The 23720-nt window shown below is 41.5% G+C and overlaps 1 protein-coding gene across 1 annotated transcript; it reads right to left on the bottom strand.

The window, feature by feature from the left end:
- Positions 1–21432: 21432 nt before the first annotated feature.
- LOC147963114 (uncharacterized) lies at positions 21433–22976 on the bottom strand. Its single transcript, XM_087529469.1, has 2 exons — positions 21599–22976; positions 21433–21503 (listed from the first exon to the last, which is right to left on the bottom strand). The coding sequence occupies exons 1-2, from the start codon at positions 22974–22976 to the stop codon at positions 21433–21435; spliced, it is 1449 nt and encodes a 482-aa protein (XP_087385595.1).
- Positions 22977–23720: the final 744 nt, after the last annotated feature.

The raw sequence follows: 23720 nt of genomic DNA, 5'->3' as shown, positions 1-23720 counted from the left end.
GGATCGAGAGGGAAGGGCGTGCATGGAGGCAAGCAGGGCTCTTGAAAGGGGATTTGGATGGAATGTTTGCGGGGCTCGCAAGGTGGGGTTTGGGTGAGTAGTCGAACATGTAGTTACCCCATGTGGAGGTGGATGTCCGAGGCATGTAAATATTATGTACCTATGCGGATGGGAGTCTTTTCCCCTTCTTCTTTATAAAATGATACGCACACTCGTGCGTATTCGAGAAAATGTTTCGTGGCGTGTGCATCGTACCATTGACACATACGAACTACTTGATTTGCGATGGGAACCAAACGTTGAGCTCACTGGCAATAAGATTTATATAGAGCAAGTGCCTGTGATGACATTGTTGTCATTGATTTGATGGCCTCAAGCATCTCCAGGATTCAGCTCCCACAAGGGGTGGAGTATGGCAATAGAGACACCAGATTGGTACGTGCTGATGATGCTTCTGGTATGTATCTCATCCATGCCAAGAAGCTTCAACTTTGCATCTGGCACCACAAAGGGGACACTTGGTTGCTGGTGCACAACATTTGTTTGCGTGAGATGGTTGCTCATTTGGCGATGTCAAATTTTGATGCTGAGGACAAGTCTACTGCTACACTCCGGATAAACCACGTGGGGGATTATGCAGAGTTTGTGTTCTTGGAGATATGTCGATGTGCATTCCACTTGGATATCAATAACAAAATACTGGATAAAGTGTATGACATGGAAGAAAAAGATCAATGTTTGGGTTATATCCGTCCTTTTATGATGATCTGGCCTCCCACATTTCCGACGCTCAAGAATGATCATGCAAGGTTTGCCTTTTTGTCCTCTTTTCGAGGTTACGAAGTTTTATTAATTATGTGCAGCATGCATCGAACCCTTAGTTACTGGCATTTTTCCGCTTGTGGATATTTTTTGTTTGTTTGGCATTTGTACTTATATGATCACAGTTTTGCCGTACTGAAATGCAGATTGTAAACTGGAAACATGTATGTATGGGAAACTGCAGCATTTTTAAAGAAAAACGGACTAACTATATTGTTGTAGCAGATTCATTGTTTCTGATTTCTTACTATACGTAACATTTGAGTATTGTTGTACATAATGTTTCGGTAAATTATTGTGATGTTAAATTATTTTCGTACCGATCCTTCCTCTTGTTTCTTTGAAACAGAAATGCCATATGAAGGAGAATATCAGCAAGTTTTTGGATGGTCGGCGACCAGGGAGAGTGGAGAGCTGTATTTCTTTAACTAGTAGCAGCTCTAACTATTTTTGTTATAACTTGTAGGGGATTAATTAGGATGATACGTAACCAGAATAGGTTGTCCTATCCTGTAGTACCAAATACTGTTTGATGACTGATATCTTTTGTTTCGTGGACTGGTCTCCCGCTGTTATGCACGTTACTACTCTCTCTGTTTCTAAAATTTTGTCTTTCTAGAGATTTTAACAAGTGACTATATACGGAGCAAAATGAGTGAATCTACACTTAAAAATATGTCTATATACATTCGTATGTGGTAGTACATTTGAAATCTCTAAAAGACAAATATTTAGGAACGGAGGGAGTATTAGCTAAATTTACCGTCAGGTATCAGGTTGTGTTACAATCTGGTAGTTGCTTTGCTTGCCTGCTATGTATGGTATTTCCAGAAGGATCTGGTACCGTCACATGTCATGGTGGCTTTGTGCTGCCTTATCTTCTGTAATTTTAACCTACACATTATCTGCTGTATTTTTATCAGCTTACTGAACATCACAGATAGCATCTACATAACAGATCCAAGAATTAACCGTTACCAGGCACTTTTTCTCGTGAGAACCATTCTAGGTTCATGTTCCTTTGGTATACTATTTCTCTAACCATAGAGCCCTTCAGTTTTGAACTAGATCGATTGCGGATGTCATCTGACCTGGGAGGGGATGGCGTTTGTTCCTTCGTGTCTAACCCAATCTAGCTACCTAATGAAATATATCTGTACTATTATTAAAAGAGCAAACATGAGTTCTCCTATAGACATCTCTACTACTATTAAAAGAGCAAACATGAGTTCTTTTATAGACACACCGCAAAAAACACACAGGAAAACCACGACGGTCCGATCTAGCAAATTAAATCATATCCAACTGCCCACGTTACATCTGTGAGTTCAACGGTTGAGATGAAATGTTCTGCCGGCAGACGTGCGCTCGCACGATCATGCCAGACAACCCAACAGCCAACGATCGCTACATCTCAGGAGCAAATTACGAGTGGTTTCATTTTTCCTTTGATGGTGATTAACTGCTAACCCTGCATGCAAGGAAATTAATTAAAACTTGAGACACGGAGCTTGCTATGCATGCAGCCCGTCCAAACATTGCGTAAATTTGTTTTAGATCTCCACACCGCCTTCCACCTGAGCTCCTGGGGTGAGGCCGCTTCTGGTCAAGCTCCTCGACATCGCAGGAAAGTGCCACACCGATCCCTAGGGATCCTCGCCGAAAGGTACGGCCCACTGATGACGCACCGGTTGGGCACGGTTGTCGTGAACGTCGGCTCCTCCGCGGCCACAACCCGCGATCGACGCCGGACACCTGCTGTCGTCCAAGCGGCTTCACGGGGACGCATTGCAGCCGCGGCTGCCGGACGCTGTCCTCGGCATGCTCCGACGCGTATCGGAGTTGGCGGCGTCCGGCCTGCCCGTGGAGGCCGGCCATCGTCGGGTGGCCGACGTTCGCGTCCATGATGGACCTGCAGTGCCAGGTCATGTTGTCGGCCGGCCTCAGCGAGCCGGCATCCCGCATGTTGCACGGCTTCGCGTGGGAGGCCGTGGCGCACTCCCTCGGACACAACATCTTAGACTTCTTCCCTGCACTCGTGGCAGCCGTCGTCCGGCGCGGCTTTACCACACACTTGGCGGCCTCTATGGCATGTGCAGCACCTACAACAACAACAACGTCGGTGCCCTCAATGTCCCTCGGCGGTGTTCGCCTCAATTTGCTGGACGCCCTGCGCTTCAGTTCCCTCCTTGCATGAGGTCGTCTCGGGAGTGTCCCACGATGTCGCCCTGGACGGCTATGTGTCCAATTCCCAATTCCTTCAGCTATTTTTGTTTCTTTCTTGGGTGTCCCGTGCCCGCACGACCATCTAATTCCTTCTCGTCCATAGTTGCCAGCACTAATGTATGGTTTGAGAGAAGCAAGGAGTACAAGATTAACCTTTTAAACTTTGCAATATACAGTTTTCATGTGGAGTCCAACTGTTAATGCTTTACAAAATGAAAGAACTAGGTAGAAATTCCCTGTGATGCTTAATTGATTACTTATTTCTCTCATTTTCACCGTGTGCAATATACAGTTTCATGTGTAGTCCAACTGTTAATGTTTTACAAAATGAAAGAACTATGCAGAAATTCCCCGTGATGCTTAATTGGTTACTTATTTCTCTCCTTTTTCATTGTATTCTGATTGAGAAGATACTCTTGAAACTATGAGAAGAACATCAACTCTTTAGATGCTGCCATGAAAATAACGACAACTAGCTTTAGACGCAACATGTGCGTCCTAGAGGGCTCTCTGATATTTCTAACAGTCAAGCATGGTTGCTTTGATGCAATTTGTAGGAACTTGAATTGTACATGGTAATCAGATGGTGTGGATATTCACGTGCTGTCATATGGCGAGATGAATGCTATTGTTTGATGGAGAACAAGACACTTTATATTGTTGTGGTAGTTATATTTGACCAGTTGACCAAGGTATGTCCACAACCTCATGTGTAATATAAACACATTGATAAGAATCCACTTTGACCACCATTGATAAGATGGTTGCTGCCAACACCATTGCATATCAAAAGATTTCAGAATAGAAAAATATGGGCCATTTTAGCTCAAGCCGTAGCAAGATGAAGCTCCACCACGGTGGTGTAGACGTGAGTAAAATCTAAAACTCTAGACTTTGTCACCTTGACTCTGTGTACTTGTATATTTGCATGTGGTTCTTATTATTTTGTTCCATCACAAAAAGAGTTTGTAGTATTTATGTTTTTTGTACTAAATAAAGTACTAATTAAGGAGATCACAAGTGAAAATATAATTAATTTTTCATGTTACTCCCAAGGTGAGAAGAGAAGTAATGTCACTCCTGATTATTTTCTGATCATTTTTGTTAAGGTACAGTGTGGTAATATTTGTTCTAAGCCATACCTATTAATACACAGTTGGTTTTGTCTAAAAGTCTTTAAAATTTAGTAAAATTTCACAATGAAAAATATAATTTTGAATTTCGAGCAATCTTGAGCAAGATAATAAAGAACAGGAAAAGTATGTGATCATGTATTCTAATCTAGATTTGGAAAACTTATGGACACCATATTGCATTGACTTGTTTTTTAAGGGAGACGCACGTTGCACGTGCACACTAACTAGTAGTGTAGGCCAACAAACCCTCCACGGCGACACATGCTGAGCGGCCTCCCGGCTACACAAACGCCGAATGGAGGTAGACGAAGGAGACATCAAAATTTTCTCAGCGACGAACGCATGTATCTTGGCTTTACTTCTCACAACGACTCGAACAGTACTACCCAGAGGAGTTCTTCTGCCAGCTGGGCGCATACTATTTAAACCGGACACTTTTCATCCTTCAAAATGCTTAAGGTGGTTTTACTGTGACGTGGACCCGGTTTTGACTGAAACAGTTCACATGGCCTGGTTTGACCGACTCGTCAGTTACGTGCCTAAGGGCACCGGGTGGCTCTCTCTCGCTCCTGCATTCCCTCAATCCACTTTTTCATCTGAACAAGCAAAAAGTACATTCCAGAACTGAATATAACTAAAAAAATCTGAATATAATTGAACATAGTTTCGACATTTCAGAGCATTGTACTGAATTTAGTTGAACAAAGTCTAAATCAAATTTAGTTGAAAATAGTCTGAATCAAATTTAGTTGAAAATAGTCTGAACTCTGAGCAAAAGAGAAAAGAGTTCTACCCCTAAAAAAGAGAGAAAAGAGTTCTCACCGTGTACGTAAGAGATTAGATCCCCGCAAAAAAAAAATAGATTAGATAGAAGTGCTCAAATCATGCTAAAAAAAGAGTCCTCAAATCACACGTCCAAGTTCCAAGCACGTGCCTTCTCCCTGCAAAAAAAAAACAGAGTCCTCAAACCCCATGTCAAGTTTCAAGTACGCGCCTTCTTTATGCAAAAGAAAAATTAAGAGACACGTACAACTAAAATATCTTCATGGCAATCTAAAAGAAATATCTTCATGCCCCATGCCAAAATATCTTCAACCATGAAAAAACTACATGTCTATTTTTTTCAGTTGAACCTGCATGTTTTTTCAGGAAAGATAGAACATCTGTACAAATAGAGCTCTCAGGGTCACGTTTGTTAAAAAAAAAGGCCGCGTTAGAAAACTGAGCCCTGCCTGCTGGAAAATAAAATTTCAAGCCCATGGTACAAAAGGAGACCAGCTAAAATAAAATAAATCAGACACAGACAAACTAAAATATATCCTTAGATATTTTGAAAAATCTATGCACGGTGTGCCTGTCCTTTAAAGCTATTACCATTGCAAATGCTATTTATTTAATATGTGAAATCCCTTTTTATATCCGTTCATAAAAATCATTTGTAGGAATACCATTACATTTATACTAGAAGGGGGCAAGGCACGTCATTGAGTATCTCAAATAAGGATATTTGGAATATCATTGAATTTGTACTAGGGTCTGGCAAGGCAATCTATAGAGTATTTTATTTTTGGATATACACAACCACTTCAAAATTTTCAAATATTTAGGAGAAGGGCAATTTTCAAGAATTATGAGGTACGCTGCAATTTAATTCAATGTTAAGATACATTTCAATTCTCAAACTAGACAAGATACACTAGTGCAGAACCGGGCAATAGCACCGGTTTGTAAGGCCCTTTAGTGCCGGTTCGATAACTGGCACTAAAGTGTGGGCAGTAAAGCCCCCCCCCCTCCCCTTAGTACCGGTTCAGCACGAACCGGTGCTAAAGGGCAACCACGTGGCACGAGCCAGCTCCGTGGACGCGTAGGACATTAGTACCGGTTGAATGTTTGGGTGTGATTTGGTTTTATTTTTTATTTTTACTTTAATTTTGTGGTTTCAATTTAATTTGGTGATTGTTTTACATTATAACAAGTTGTTAAATCATTAGGTGAATGTACCGCAGATTAGTTTGACTGGATGCATGTGGATTCTATCTAAGTCATCAAGTATATGCCATATACATATTATATATACTTGATCACCTAATTAAGTTATCGAGGTAATATGGATATGGCATATACTTGATCACTTAGCTAGAATCCATCCAGTTGAAACTAATCTGCGGTTTCTTTCATAAATGATATAATAACTCATCATCATCATCATCATATTAATATAAAAACTCTTGCATCATATATATCATCACCAACAACAGTTTTCATAGCTAGCTAAAAATCATCATATAATAGTCGTCTCATTACCACTACTTAATCATCATATAGTCATTACCGCTATCTAATCATCACCAACACTAGCTTAAAGAAGAGACATTCACTTGTACCAGAAGCAAAGATATCATCGAGTTCAACATGGTAATGATATTATAAGCGTTCATAACACCACAAAAGCAAATCACTCTTTGAGATTAAGTTCAGGACGAACACGAACATGAGAGGACAAGTACTAAGAGCATGAACTAGCTAATCACTCCTGCTGCTCTCTCTCAGGTAAAATAGCATAAAACATGTATAGCTTTCCTGATTCATCATATTGGAGCATTCAGATGAACCTGTCTCCTAATCGTGGGTTGCGCTTCTGATTGCTGCCCCATAGTACTTCTCTGCGATGTTCACAATTTTGCTCCAGTCTTTTACTATTAAGCATTCCTCGCTATTAGAAATCCTGAATGCACTAAAGTGCATTGTAGGATATCTTGGCCGTAAGCTAACAATATTTATGGTACATTTAGTCTCGATCCAATCAGGCACAACATTCATCGGGAGTCCCTATTGAAGAACATCGTATAGTAACATACTTAGCAATGAAGTTTAGCTTAAAAAAATAATGTATGCAAAAGATGCACTGAGGAGAAATAGTAGAAATCTTACCATCTTTCCTAAATATATGTGACCGTAGTTCAGTACGAACACTATTGGTCGCACGTTTTGAGTACTAACATTTCTAAGTGCAGGAATTTTTTTTTGTCTTGACTGCATCAAGATCGTCAAGCCATGAAACATAATGTCTTGTCTCCTCGCAGTTTAGTTCAGCCCCGGGACAATGGACGGTCCTGTCTACCAAGCGCCAGACATGTTTTCTTGAGTGGAAATAAGCTGTCAATATAAATTACTTGTCAACTCTTTTTGAATAAACAATATCGAAGACATAAATATGGTTGAGAAACTCACATAATGGTAGAACTGGAGGCGTCTGCACATCGACCCAGATGTCTCTGTTACCTTCAATATCATCTTTCGGACGAATATCAAAGGTGGTAACCATATCAGGCTCAAATGCATAAGCCTTGCATAGTGCTTGCCAAGTTTTGCATTCAAAATAGGTGTATGTGTCTGCAATGTATAATTTGACGTTGAAGGTATAACCATGCTCGGTCTTCAAGTAAACTCTTTTTACCTCCATAGTTTCGTTAGGACTGAAACCTATCTTATCCAAGACAAAAATTCTTGCATGGCAGGGGATACACTAGTAGAATAGTGAAAAATTAAAATTAAAAGTTGAAGCAAATGAAGCATAAGTCATGCTTAATTACGAAAAAAGACTTGTCGTTGTGACTTACTATATCCACTTCGAAGTTCTCATCCAGCTTGATGCTGATGCGTCTATCATCAACTAGAAAATTTTGGCCGCACAGGTCGCGCTGGTCTTCGCAGTATTCGCACATAATGAAATCGTGTTCGTCATCAGACGACATTCCTATGTTCATAGGTGAAACATTAAAAACTTATTAGTTCTATTAATTCAACTAGTTCAACTAATTAATTCAACTAATTCAACTAAGCACTTACGAAAAATATACCTAAATAAAGTAGCTCAACTAATTCAACTAACTAGTTCAACTAATTAATTTAACTAATTCAACTAAACTAGTTCTATTAATTTTCTTACTAAAATAAGATAGCTAGTTCTATATAATAAAATGTTAATTAGATAATCAAATCTCATATAACTAAATTAAATATATATCTAGCATATACTTTATATCTAGTTCATCCAACATTTGACATTAATATCTAACATATGTTCATATATAGTTGAAACATTAAATACTTACTAATTCTATTAATTCAACTAAATAAACTAGTTCTATTAATTCAACTAAGCATTTACTAAAAATAAACTAGTTCTATTAATTTCTTACTAAAATAAAGTAGGTAGTTCTATATAGTAATATTTTGATTAGATCATCAAATCTCATATACCTTAATTTTCTTACTAAAAATAACTAGGTCTATTAATTCAACTAAGAATTTACTAAAAATAAAATAGTTCTATTAATTTTCTTACTAAAATATATGAAGTAGCTATATATAGTAATATTTTAATTAGATCATCAAATCTCATATACCTAAATTTTCTTACTAAAAATAAACTAGTACTAATTCAACTAGCTAGTTCAACTAAGCATTTACTAAAAATAAACTAGTTATATTAATTCAACTAGTTCAAATAATCTCATATACCTAATTAATTAATATCTAGCTAATCCATCTAACAATTGACATTAATATTTAACTTCTCTATCTAATTCATCTAACAATTGACATTAATATTTAACTTCTCTATCTAATTCATCTAACATTAACATTCTAACATTCTTATCTAGGTAATTCATCTAATTAACAATTTGACATGCATTAATCTGAAACATAGAAAACAGAAAATAAGTAAAAAAAATTGTGGCGTATGTGTGTGTGTGTATGTGTGTGTGTGTACGTACGAGCGGGGGCGGCGGCGTACGGGCGGCGGCGCGAGACGGCGACGACGGGGACGGCGCAACGGGGGCGGCGCCGTACGGGCGGCGGCGCGAGACGGCAACGACGGGGACGGCGCGACGGGGGCGGGGACGGCCGGGGCGCGCGCGACGAGGGGGCCGGGGACGGCCGGGGCGCGCGACGCCGGGACGGCCGGGGCACGACGACGGCGACGGGGACAGGGCGCGATACGGGGCGGGGGCGGCGACGAAGACGAAGACGAATAGGAACTAACTGAAAATTTTCGTAAGTGTTGTATATATAGGAAAGGTCTTTAGTACCGGTTGGAGCCACCAACCGGTACTAAAGGCCAACTTTGGCCAAGCCAAGAGGCGGGAAGAGCACCCTTTAGTACCGGTTGGAGCCACCAACCGGTACTAAAGGTGGTGCGCTGCACCCGCGGTGCACAAAGTTTAGTCCCACCTTGCCGAGCGAAGGGCAGCCGCACTGGTTTATAAACCCAGTCGCGGCTGCTCCTTCAAACTCCTCTATATAGTAGGCTTCTGGGCCTAACTACGGCACGCTGCTTTGTGAGCCTGCCGGACCTTCTGGGCGTGAATTTGCACGCCCTAGGTCTGGCAGGCCCACTAGGCAGCGCCCCAACAATTTGTTTTATAGTTTTTTCTTTTCTGCATTATTTATTTTCTTCTATTTATTTTTGAGTAATTTTTTATATTTTTTTATTTTCTACATTATTTATTTTCTTCTATTTATTTTTGATTAATTTTTTTTATATAGTTTTTTTCTTTTCTCCTTTATTTATTTTCTTCTATTTATTTCTGAGTAATTTTTTTTCTGTATTTAGTTTCTTTGTGACCCTCTCTACTCTTTTGCACATGCTATGCGGGTGAAATGATGATACCATGTCAAATTCAACATTTTCACAGTTCATTTTGTAGTGATTTTCAATTTCACGGTCATTTAGCTCTCTAAACAATTCGGTAAATAACTGAAAAATAGCAATTGATGTCAGAACGTGTTGGAAATTGATGACGCCACTTTGAATGCTGCATACTGAATGCAAAAGAAGTCGGGAGTTCAAATAAGTATAAAAACATTAATGTGCCCGTGTAACAGATGAGTTCTCGTCCAAAACCCTGATACTCCGAAAAACAATGTCCAGTTTGTATACGAAGTGCGTTCAGTTTTTGCCGTGACCCTCTCTACTCTTTCGCACATGCTATGCGGGTGAAATGATGATACCATGCCAAATTTCAACATTTTCACAGTTCATTTTGTAGTGATTTTCAATTTCACGGCCATTTAGCTCTCTAAACAATTTGGTAAATGACTGAAAAACAACAATTGATGTCAGAACGTGTTGGAAATTGATGACGCCGCTTTGAATGCTGCATACTGAACGCAAAAAAGTCGGGAGTTCAAATAAGTATAAAAAACATTGAAGTGCCCATGTAATAGATGAGTTCTTGTCCGAAACCCTGATACTCCGAAAGACATTGTCCAATTTGTACACGAAGTGCATCCAGTTTTTGCCGTGACCCTCTCTACTCTTTTGCATATCCTATGCGGGTGAAATGATGATACCATGCCAAATTTCAACATTTTCACAGTTCATTTTGTAGTGATTTTCAATTTCACGGTCATTTAGCTCTCTAAACAATTCGGTAAATGACTGAAAAGGAGCAATTGATGTCAGAACGTGTTGGAAATTGATGATGTCGCTTTGAATGCTGCATATTAAACGCAAAAGAAGTCTGGAGTTCTAATAAGTATAAAAAACATTGAAGTACCCGTGCAACAGATGAGTTCTCGTCCGAAACCTTGATACTCCGAAAGACATTGTCCAGTTTTGTACACGAAGTGCGTCCAGTTTTTGCCGTGACCGTCTCCACTCTTTCGCACATGCTATGCGGGTGAAATGGTGATACCATGCCAAATTTCAACATTTTCACAGTTCATTTTGTAGTGATTTTCGATTTCACGGTCATTTAGCTCTCTAAACAATTCGGTAAATGACTGAAAAACATCAATTGATGTCAGAACGCGTTGGAAATTGATGACGCCGCTTTGAATGCTGCATACTGAACGCAAAAGAAGCCGGGAGTTCAAATAAGTATAAAAAACATTGAAGTGCCCATGTAACAGATGAGTTCTCGTCCGAAACCCTGATACTCCGAAAGACATTGTCCAGTTTGTACACGAAGTGCATCCAGTTTTTGCCGTGACCCTCTCTACTCTTTCGCACATGCTATGCGGCTGAAATGATGATACCATGCCAAATTTGAACATTTTCACAGTTCATTTTGTAGTGATTTTCAGTTTCACGGTCATTTAACTCTCTAAACAATTCGGTAAATGACTGAGAAACAACAATTGATGTCAGAGCGTGTTGGAAATTGATGACGCCGCTTTGAATGCTGCATACTGAACGCAAAAGAAGTCCGGAGTTCAAATAAGTATAAAAAACATAGAAGTGCCCGTGTAACAGATGAGTTCTTGTCCGAAACCCTGATCGAAAGACATTGTCCAGTTTGTACACGAAGTGCGTCCAGTTTTTGCTGTGACCCTCTCTACTCTTTCGCACATGCTATGCGGGTGAAATGATGATACCATGCCAAATTTCAACATTTTCACAGTTCATTTTGTAGTGATTTTCGATTTCACGGTCATTTAGCTCTCTAAACAATTCGGTAAATGACTGAAAAACAGAAATTGATGTCAGAACGTGTTAGAAATTGATGACGCCGCTTTGAATGCTGCACACTGAACGCAAAAGAAGTCGGGAGTTCAAATAAGTATAAAAAATATTGAAGTGCCCGTGTAACAGATGAGTTCTTGTCCGAAACCCTGATACTCCGAAAGACATTGTCCAGTTTGTACACGAAGTGCGTCCAGTTTTTGCCGTGACCCTCTGTACTCTTTCGCACATGATATGCGGCTGAAATGATGATACCATGCCAAATTTGAACATTATCACAGTTCATTTTGTAGTGATTTTCAATTTCACGGTCATTTAACTCTCTAAACAATTCGGTGAATGATTGTGAAATAGCAATTGATGTCAGAACGTGTTGGAAATTGATGGCGCCGCTTTGAATGCTGCATGCTGAACGCAAAAGAAGTCTGGAGTTCAAATAAGTATAAAAAATATTGAAGTGCCCGTGTAACAGATGAGTTCTTGCCCGAAAGTCTGATACTCCGAAAGGCATTGTCCAGTTTGTACATGAAGTGCGTCCAGTTTTTTCCGTGACCCTCTCTACTCTTTCTCACATGCTATGTGGGTGAAATGATGATACCATGCCAAATTTCAGCATTTTCATAGATCATTTCGTAGTGATTTTCAATTTCACGGTCATTTAGCTCTCTAAACAATTCGGTAAATGACTGAAAAACAACAATTGATGTCAGAACGTGTTGGAAATTGATGACGCGGCTTTGAATGCTGCATACTGAACGCAAAAGAAGTCCGGATTTCAAATAAGTATAAAAACATTGAAGTGCCCGTATAACAGATGAGTTCTCGCGCGAAAGTCTGATACTCCGAAAGGCATTGTCCAGTTTGTACACGAAGTGCGTCCAGTTTTTGCCGTGACCCTCTCTACTCTTTCGCACATTCTATGCGGGTGAAATGATGATACCATGCCAAGTTTCAACATTTTCACAGTTCATTTTGTAGTGATTTTCAATTTCACAGTCATTTAGCTCTCTAAACAATTCGGTAAATGACTGAAAAACAGCAATTGATGTCAGAACGTGTTCAAAATTGATGACGTCGCTTTGAATGCTGCATACTGAATGCAAAAGAAGTCCGGAGTTCAAATAAGTATAAAAAACATTGAAGTGCCTGTGTAATAGATGAGTTCTCATCCGAAACCCTGATACTCTGAAAGACATTGTCCAGTTTGTACACGAAGTGCGTCCAGTTTTTCTGTGACCCTCTTTACTCTTTCGCACATTCTATGCGGGTGAAATGATGATAACATGCCAAATTTCAACATTTTCACATTTCATTTTGTAGTGATTTTCAATTTCACGGTCATTTAGCTGTCTAAACAATTCGGTAAATGACTGAAAAACAGCAATTGATGTCAGAATGTGTTGGAAATTGATGACGCCGCTTTGAATGCTGCATACTAAATGCAAAATAAGTCCGGAGTTCAAATAAGTATAAAAAACATTGAAGTGCCCGTGTAACAGATGAGTTCTCGTCCGAAACCCCTGATACTCCGAAAGACATTGTCCAGTCTGTACACGAAGTGCGTCCAGTTTTTGCCGTGACCCTCTCTACTCTTTCACACATGGTATGCGGGTGAAATGATGATACCATGCCAAATTTCAACATTTTCACAGTTCATTTTGTACTGATTTTCAATTTCACGGTCATTTAGCTCTCTAAACAATACGGTAAATGAATGAAAAACAGCAATTGATGTCAGAACGTGTTGGAAATTGATGACGTCGCTTTGAATGCTGCATACTAAACGCAAAAGAAGTCCGTAGTTCAAATAAGTATAAAAAGCATTGAAGTTCCTGTGTAACAGATGTGTTCTCATCCGAAACACTGATACTCCGAAAGACCTTGTCGAGTTTGTACACGAAGTGCGTCCAGTTTTGCCGTGACCCTCTCTACTCATTCGCACATTCTATGCGGGTGAAATGATGATACCATGCCAAATTTTAACATTTTCACAGTTCATTTTATAGTGATTTTCAATTTCACGGTCATTTAGCTCTCTAAACAAGTCGGTAAATGACTGAAAAACAACAATTGATGTCAGAACGTGTTGGAAATTGATGAAGTCGCTTTGAATGCTGCAAACTAAACGCAAAAGAAGTCCGGAGTTCAAATAAGTATAAAAAAACATTGAAGTGCCCGTGTAACAGATGAGTTCTCGTCTGAAACCCTGATACTCTGAAAGACATTGTCCAGTTTGTCCACGAAGTGCATCCAGTTTTTTCCGTGACCCTCTCTACTCTTTCGCACATGCTATGCGGGTGAAATGATGATACTATGCCAAATTTCAACATTTTCACAGTTCATTTTGTAGTGATTTTTAATTTCACGATCATTTAGCTCTCTAAACAATTCGGTAAATGACTGAAAAACAACAATTGATGTCAGAACGTGTTGGAAATTGATGACGTCGCTTTGTATGCTGCATACTGAGCACAAAAACAGTTCGGAGTTCAAATAAGTATAAAAAACATTGAAGTGCCCGTGTAACAGATGAGTTCTCATCCGAAACCCTGATACTCCGAAACACATTATTGTCCAGTTTGTACATAAAGTGCGTCCAGTTTTTGCCGTGACCCTCTCTACTCTTTCGCACATGCTATGCGGGTGAAATGATGATAGCATATGCCAAATTTCAACATTTTCACACTTCATTTTGTAGTGATTTTCAATTTCACGGTCATTTAGCTCTCTAAACAATTCAGTAAATGACTGAAAAACAACAATTGATGTCAGAACGTGTTGGAAATTGATGACATCGCTTTGAATGCTGCATACTGAACGCAAAAGAAGTCCGTAGTTCAAATAAGTATAAAAAACATTGAAGTGCCCGTGTAACAGATGTGTTCTTGTCCGAAACCCTGATACTCCGAAAGACCTTGTCCAGTTTGTACACGAAGTGCGTCCAATTTTTGTCGTGACCCTCTCTAGTCTTTCGCACATGCTATGCGGGTGAAATGATGATACCATGCCAAATTTCAACATTTTCATAGTTCATTTTGTAATGATTTTCAATTTCACGGTCATTTAGCTCCCTAAAAAATTCGGTAAATGACTGAAAAACAGCAATTGATGTCAGAACATATTGGAAATTGATGATGTCGCTTTGAATGCTGCATACTGAACGCAAAAGTAGTCTGGAGTTCAAATAAGTATAAAAAACATTGAAGTGCCCGTGTAACAGATGAGTTCTCGTCCGAAAGCCTGATACTCCGAAAGACATTGTCCAATTTGTACACGAAGTGCGTCCAGTTTTTGCCGTGACCCTCTCTACTCTTTCGCACATGCTATGAGGGTGAAATGATGATACCATGCCAAATTTCAACATTTTCACAGTTCATTTTGTAGTGAATTTCAGTTTCACGGTCATTTAGCTCTCTAAACAATTCGGTAAATGACTGAAAAACAGCAATTGATGTCAGAACATGTTGGAAATTGATGACATCGCTTTGAAACACAAGAAGTCCGGAGTTCAAATAAGTTATTAAAAATAAAAAAGAGGTGCAATGCTGATTAATTTGCTTCAAGCCTTTCGGAATAGTGTAGACTGCACTGCACATAGCTCAGTGCAATCTATGCTATTCCGAAAGGCTTGAAGCTAAGCAACGTGCAGGTGAGCATTGCGCCTCTTCGCCATTGTCTCTGCACTCACGGCTTATAAACCGCTCATACTGCCTCTCTCTTGGCGAGGTGGGACTAAAAATCGGCTTACTAAGAAACTCTAGTACCGGTTCATGCCATGAACCGGTACTAAAGGTCTTCGTGGGGGCCCAGCCTGACCAGAGCCTGACACAACCTCATTAGTACCGGTTTGTGGCATGAACCGGTACTAAAGGTTGCCAACGAACCGGTACTAATGATGCCAGCCCGCCTAGCCGTTGGAACCGACACTAATGGTCACATTAGTGCCGGCTCAAATTGAAACCGGCACTAATGTGCTTCACATTTGACCCTTTTTCCACTAGTGATAGCGCGCATCCCAATTCCCATGAAAAGAAAAACCATCTTCATGTGATATTGGACAAAGAAAACGACACTTAAAAATAAGGATTCCCCAAATACTCAAGCTGAAAAAGTGAACCAATGCCTGATTGAAAAATAATTTGAATCTCATTGTATAAAGCCAAGACGCGACCATACAAAACTCACTCCCTAATGGCTCCCATAATATCACCACTAACAATGTAATTAATTTAACACGAAAATAGGCATACATTGTCATGCATAAAAAACATATATGAACGTAAACCTATTTAATAAATAGCAAAAGAACGAACATCATGGCTTTTGTGCTAGGGTCGGCTAGGCACACAATTGAGTATTTCAAATAGGGTTATTTCACAACCATGTCTATTAAAATATTGAAAGTTTAGGTGTATAATAATTCCCAGGCATTATGAGACACTCTACTATTTAATTTCATGCTAGATATACTCCCTCCGTAAACTAATATAAGAGCCTTTAGATCACTACTTTCGTGATCTAAATGCTCTTATATTAGTTTATAGAGGGAGTACATATTCTCAGTTTCGTATAGATGTACCATGACTATCAGATATTCTCCTTTTTTGTTTGGTGCTTGATAGATACGTTCTCCATTAAGCAAAACAATGATTTTTTAAAGTTATGGCAGGATCATGACCCTGCCATGAAGAAGTAAACGACCGCGACAAAGTAAACGACCTTAAATGATGAATCCAACACTACGTACAAACATATCCATTTAAATAGTAATCAATAGAATTTTCTTACAATGCTTTGTACCTCTTCTAATAATTTGGTTATGCAAATTCTTGACATATAGGTAGTATTTGAGAAAAACTAGCCCATGCGACATATGCAAAAAATTGGATCATGTGGGCATGTGTAGAATAGTGGGCGTGTGTAGTGTATGTTTCTCCCAGCCTTTGATGAGTTATGTTATATATGCTAGAATGTGGATCAAATAAGTCAGAAAGATGTTTATCTTGACATATGGATCAAGTTATTTCATACATTATCCATCCCTTCGTAGGTGGTGTAAAATTCACATGGATTTAAATGTTGCTAAGCTACTATGCTAGGAAGGTTTCATTCACACCAGTAGTTGTTGTTTCTGCAACATGAACGGGTAAACAGATGCGCTCTTTCCAAAACAAAGCTTATAATAAATGTGTATATTTTGGTTTATCATGGTTTGGATAACTCCTTCATTTTACATGTTAATATAATATTATTAATAATCCTCTATCCATGTAATAGCTAGGCCGTGCACCTGCACGGGTCAATGGCTAGTTGAACTAAAATTTATGTAGTCGGGTCCAATTGATAGCTACGTGAGCCATCTGTATTCTTAATTTATTTTATGGACTGCCGTAGGTGTCAACTATTTGCTGTGCTAATTGTTTGTTATATAAACTATCTGGGTGGTGTTACAGGATATTAAGATAATATGTGGAAGAATATAGAGCGTGACATTTTCTACCTCTGCTGGACATGGAAGATAGTAGGGGAATCGTTTACAACTAAGTATACGGAGTGATGGACGTTGATTGTCATGCTGGGAAAAGGCTGTGAGTACAGATCTTGAAGCCCTTCGTAAAGGACTCAATGACACATGTGACTGATTCTTCCCTTGTGCCTCCCATGCCTATAGGCTCTAAATGGTTCTCCCTTGCCGAGACAAGGAGACCAACACCATGCCACCAAGTTTCTCGTATAGTTTCAGCTGTGTATTAACTAGGAGAGTAGAGAGTTTTGTCACAAAGAAAGACGAACGAAGGGGAAGATTGGTTCCTTTAGGATGAATGACGACCCTCACATGTATGTAGCCCTCGAGTCCTTATATATGCAATGGTTGCGGTGCATTCAACCCCTAGTACTACTAGTAGGTTAGATAAATTGACAGGGCTAATTACATTTGCTAGCTGCTACTAGTACCTCCTCAATAATGGGGTTTTTTTCTCTCCATTTTATTTCTACGTTGTTAGGCCCTCAAAAATGATTGGTGCGCTTGCACGGTGAAATCAATTAATGCTGCAAACGGTAAAATTGAGTAATTTGTGTTTGTGTGTCCGGCATTTCTCGATAAATAGAGGCAGCGAAGCTCTATGAGAGAACCTTTCCACTAAGATAAAGTACGCAATGGCCGTCCTTGCCACCGCCTGGCACACCCGCCATGCTAGGCGGATCGAGGCCGGCTTACCAGCCAGCTCCCCAATTTCTCCGACGACGACGGCGACCACATGGTGGAGACGCGATCTGTCGACACCGCCCCGGCTCCCGTGCCTCCTGTGCACGCCGGCTTCATCATGGATGAGAAGCTTGCGCACTACAACAGCGCCATGGCCGAGGTGCGGTCTGCGCCGACACCTTTGTTGGTGTTATAGCCGGCAAAGTAGGAACAACGATACAACATGTTTCTCCTGGAGCAGCACCGACCGCAGGAGGCTAGATCTACGGCGAGCGTGCGAGTGAGGAGGCCGTGGCGGCCATGGCTGCAGCGAACCCCAACTTCACCATGGAGCAGCATGACATCTACAATGATGTCCGCACTCAAATCGCCGCTCGCCAGGAAGCGGCCGCCGCAACATAGCTCCAGGCCATTGCGGAGGAGAACAAGGCCAGCTGCGCGTCCTACGCGCCACCAACAAACTATCAGGCGGCCCGGTGGGGCGACGACAGCCCGCCGCTATCATTTCAATCATGGACCTCATGTCCACCGTCGACGGATAGGTCGCGGACTCCTCCGAGGATGAATAGGCCACGGGAGGCAATAGGGCCAGTGTCCCATGTGGGCCAGTCTGTCTCCCATGTTATATCTTTCTCAGCGGAGACTGCACCTTTACTTTATGTGTCTTATTGTTGGTGCTCATGGAGAGGGCGTATGCAGGATGACATGGCCTTGGACGCCGGGCGCTGCCGCCGTAGGATAGGTTTAGGATCTGTGTTTTTTATTTGTTCTAAATGTTCAAAATGTAATGAAAATCGGTCATGTTTGCATGAATGTCATCCGGTTTGTATGAAATCCGCCCATGTTTGCATGAAATTTATCTGGTTTGAACAAGGTGTTCACAATGTATGCGGGCAGCGTTGGATGGCGGTCTCCCGCTCCATGTCGCGGACTGGTCCACACTGTCTGCGGACGGATGCGGAAGAAAATTTGCAGGTTGCCCTTAGAGATGCCCTTAGAGAGTCTGAGAACCAACATTATCCTCTGATACTTACTAGTCATGCATGATCTCAGATTGTCAGAGTCGATCATAAGTCTGAATCTAACTTTGCCAATCTGTTAGTGTGCACGGCAAAATGAAAATACATCCAAGTGATAGAAAAAAATTATTTCGAGAAAAAGAACTAGGAAATATTTGAAAATCTTCTGTACTGCATTGGATGTCAAGTTACATTTTTTTTTGAAAAGGGGGGTCTCCCCGGCCTCTGCATCAGAACGATGCATACGGCCATCTTATTAATCAAAAAAAGGCAAAAGTGCCAACAAGGTTCCACAGTCTCCAGCTAAACAAAAAGGAAAAAGAGAAATGCAGCTCACACAGAGCTACAGACGGCTAGATATACAAACTAGCCCAAAAAAGATGCCACAACCGGCTGGCTAACAATAGATAGGGAAACTAATTGCCTATCCTATTACATGACCGCCATCCAAACCGGTTGAAGATATCCCGAGTGACCATCTCCCAACGGATAGATCCAGTAACCAAATGCTCCCTGGCCTCCATCGGAGTGAGTAGTGACCACGAACGGATCAGTGCCGTAGCTCGGAAAATAACCTGCAAAAAATGAATCCGTGATGTTCTGTTAAAAACCAAATCATTTCTGCAATTCCAGATAGTCCATAACAAAGCGCAAACTCCAACCCGAATATGTCTTGCGAGAACAGGCCCAACCCCATTAAGCCATGTCCCAAATAAAGCATTGACAGAAGTCGGTGGAGTAAGATTAAAAGCAATATGGATCGTCCGCCAAAGAACTCTAGCCAACGGGCAATCAAAGAATAAATGCTTAATCGTCTCATCCCGATCACAGAAACTACACCTAATAGGTCCTGTCCAATTGCGTTTAATCAAGTTGTCCTTTGTTAAAATAACTTGTTTATGGACAAACCACATAAACACTTTTATTTTTAAAGGCACCTTGACAGCCCAAACAAACTTGGAAGTTGGAATAGCAGTCGAATTAATAACATCAATATACATTGATTTAACTGTAAATACTCCAGAACTAGTCAACTTCCAACGCAATATATTGGGTCGGTGAGAAAGTTGAACCTCCATCAGTCTCCTAACTAGATGAAGCCATTCTTCCCAACGATTGCCCGCTAGCGACCGTCGAAACTGAATATTAAGGGGGATAGATTGGAATATCGTTGCCACGAACACCTCACGTCGTGGAGCAATCCGATATAAAGACGGATATTGAATGGCTAAAGGTGATTCACCAAGCCAAGTATCCTCCCAGAAACGGGTATTTGTACCGTTTCCAATAACAAATCTCGTCCTATTGAACATAGATTGTTTGACTTTCATTAGTCCTTTCCAGAAAGGCGAGTCAGTCGGCCTGACTGCGACCTGGGACAATGTTTTAGTTTGGAGGTACTTGTTACGAAGGATCTGCGCCCACATGGCCTCAGTCCCGGAGGACAGCTTCCACAACAACTTACTAAGAAGACATCTGTTCTTGACTTCAAGATTTTCAATACCGAGACCCCCTTGGTCTTTCGGTCTACAGATGATGTCCCATTTAGCAAGCCGGTATTTTCTTTTAAGTTCATCACCCTGCCAAAAGAAGCGTGACCGATAGAAGTCCAGTCGTTTCCTAACACCAACTGGGACCTCAAAGAAAGATAAGAGAAACATAGGCATACTCGTGAGCACCGAATTAATCAATATCAACCGGCCTCCGTATGACATGAGATTACCCTTCCAACAACTCAGTTTTTTCTCAAATCGATCCTCGATGCACTTCCATTCTCTGTTTGTTAGCCTACGATGGTGAATCGGGATACCAAGGTAAGAGAAGGGTAAACTCCCAAACTCGCACCCAAACAACTGCCTATAAGACTCCTGGTCGTCTTTGGCTCTACCAAAGCAGAACAATTCGCTCTTATGGAAGTTAATCTTTAACCCGGTCAATTGTTCAAACAGACATAACACAAGCTTCATATTTCTCGCCTTGGCCAAATCATGCTCCATAAAGATGATTGTATCATCGGCGTACTGAAGGATGGAAACACCTCCCTCCACAAGATGAGGAACCAACCCACCCACTTGACCATTTTCCTTAGCCCGGCCTATCAAAATTGCTAACATATCCACCACAATGTTAAACAGGATAGGGGACATCAGATCTCCTTGTCTTAGGCCTTTATGTGTCTGGAAATAATGACCTATGTCGTCATTCACTTTAATTCCCACACTCCCTTTTTGCGTAAATGATTCGACCTGTCGGCGCCAGGCTTCATCAAAACCTTTCATACGCAATGCCTGTTGGAGGAATGGCCACTTAACCTTATCGTACGCTTTTTCGAAATCCACCTTAAAAATTACTCCATCTAATTTTTTGGAATGGATTTCATGGAGCGTTTCATGAAGGACAACCACCCCTTCAAGGATGTTCCTGTCCGGCATGAAAGCAGTTTGGGATTGCTGCACCACAGATTGCGCAATCTGTGTGAGCCTATTAGTTCCGACCTTGGTGAAGATTTTGAAACTAACATTGAGGAGGCAGATCGGCCTGAACTGCTCAATCCTCGCAGCATCCGTTTTCTTTGGAAGCAATGTGATAGTTCCAAAATTCAAGTGAAATAATTGAAGCTGTCCAGAAAATAGATCATGAAACATAGGTAGTAAATCCCCCTTAATAAAGTGCCAGCACTTTTTATAGAACTCAGCCGGGAACCCATCCGGACCGGGAGCCTTATTGTTTTTCATTTGTGCAATAGCATCGAACACCTCCTTTTCTGAGAATGGGGCAACCAGGATATCATTATCAGCAGCAGTCAATTGAGGCACGTCCTCAACCCTGGACTCATCGAGGGACACACAATTGGCCTCCGACGGTCCAAATAGCTGTCTATAGTATTCGGTAATATAGGTTTTGAGATTATCCTGCCCTAAAATAGTACCCTCATCCTGCTCTAGCTGAAAGATCCGCTTCTTTCTGTGTTTACCATTAGCAATGAGGTGGAAAAATTGAGTATTCGCGTCCCCTTGGACTACTTTGCGGACCTTGGCACGCAAAGCCCACTTCAATTCTTCTTCGTGGAGAAGTTCTTTCAGCCTCTTCTCCGCCTCATTTTTAACTTGGAGCTCGGTGGGCAACAACAGCGCGGATTCAGCTTTTACGTCCAATGCCTGTACAAGAGAGAGGAGCCTATCCTTCTCAATCTTATACACCCCATTTAGATGCTTAGCCCAACCCCGTAAGAAGCTTCTCAAATGCCTAATTTTATTCTGCCAGCGCTCGACCGCCGTCCTTCCTCCAACACCCTTAGCCCACTCCCTGGCTATGATGTCTAAGAATCCCTCGCGTTCGAACCAGGCCATCTCAAAAGAGAAGGTGTTTTTGTTTCCTATATGGTTCGGCTCCCCTGAGTCCACGAACAAAGGTGTGTGATCGGAGGTTCCCCGCGTGAGAGCTTGCACCGTAACAAGAGGGAACTTCTGTTCCCACTCCACGCTGGCGAGAACCCGATCAAGCTTCTCATATGTCGGGCTTGGCATAGCATTAGCCCAGGTAAACTGTCTACCAGTGAGCTCTATCTCCCTTAGATCTAAGCTTTCAATAATAGTATTGAACATAAACGACCACCTGCCGTCGAAATTATCATTGTTTTTCTCCTCTCTCCTTCTAATGATATTGAAATCACCCCCGACCAAAATCGGAAGTTGTTCGGACCCACATATCCGAACCAGGTCCGCCAGAAACTCCGGTTTAAGCTCGGGTTGGGCGGCCCCATAGACCGCTACCAACGCCCAGTTGAACCCATCAACTTTAGACCTAACTCGAAACTTTACCGCGAAGTCACCCATTACTACACTCCGGACTTCAAGGGAATCACATCTCACACCCAGTAAGATGCCCCCCGATCTACCTCGTGGCGGGAGGCAATGCCAATCGAACTCAAGACCACCCACAAGAGAGGAAAGAAACTGCGGCGCAAAATTATCTCGACCGGTTTCCGACAGAGCAACGAAATCTAACCGATGTTCCAGAGAAGCTTCAGCAAGAAACCTTCTTTTACCCAAGTCTTTCAGACCTCTGCTATTCCAAAAGATTCCTTTCATAGTTCATCATGGAATTTTTTAGCAGTCCGAATCCTAGCACTCCTACGAACAGCAGAGTCGGGATAAATCTTTCGCCTCCACTTACACCTTGGCTTAGTGTGCTCCGTCACCAGGTCCTCATAACCGGACTGAACAGAACTGATATCTACATCATCTAAGGGCACATCCTCGCCCTCCGACTCCTGATTAGAAGGTGCTAGGTCCGCACATAGATTATTTAGCACTCTAACCCCTAACGCATCAATTTCCTCATCATTCATGGGCTTGACCGCAGCAAGATGACGAATAGTCTCTAAGGCCCGCTCCGCCTCTAAATCTAACATATCATTCACCGAGTTGGAGATTTCAATATCATTAGCGCCTAGTGAAACTCCTAATTGGTTTGCATTATTAACAATCTCCTCAGGAGCAAAATGCAATAAAGAATTAGATATGTTAACGGACATACCAGTAGATATCACAGCATCGTGAGGCTTGGCCGCCCTCATAGCGCACCGCTGCTGCATATCGTCCACCTCCGGAAGGTCCAGAACGCGAGCACTGCTCCGTCTCCCCGTCGAGACCGGGTCTGGGATACCGCCGAAGGCAACAACCTCCTCACGAGAATGAGGAGGCTGCGGGCTCCCGATGCCCTCAGACAAGTGCCCGACGGGTATGGCAAGAGGCGGGACAGCTGGGGCCACCTGCCCACTCCCTCCTCCTGCCCCGCCCACCGGCTCAGAGCGGAGCATCGAAGTCGCCGAG

The sequence above is a fragment of the Triticum urartu genome, chromosome 6A (genome assembly GCF_056163025.1).
Source record: "Triticum urartu cultivar PI428250 chromosome 6A, HENAU_Tu73, whole genome shotgun sequence".
In the NCBI taxonomy this organism is placed as follows: domain Eukaryota; kingdom Viridiplantae; phylum Streptophyta; class Magnoliopsida; order Poales; family Poaceae; genus Triticum; species Triticum urartu.
The sequence above is the reverse complement of the archived record's forward strand: the minus strand, read 5'-3'. Positions and strand labels throughout refer to the sequence as shown.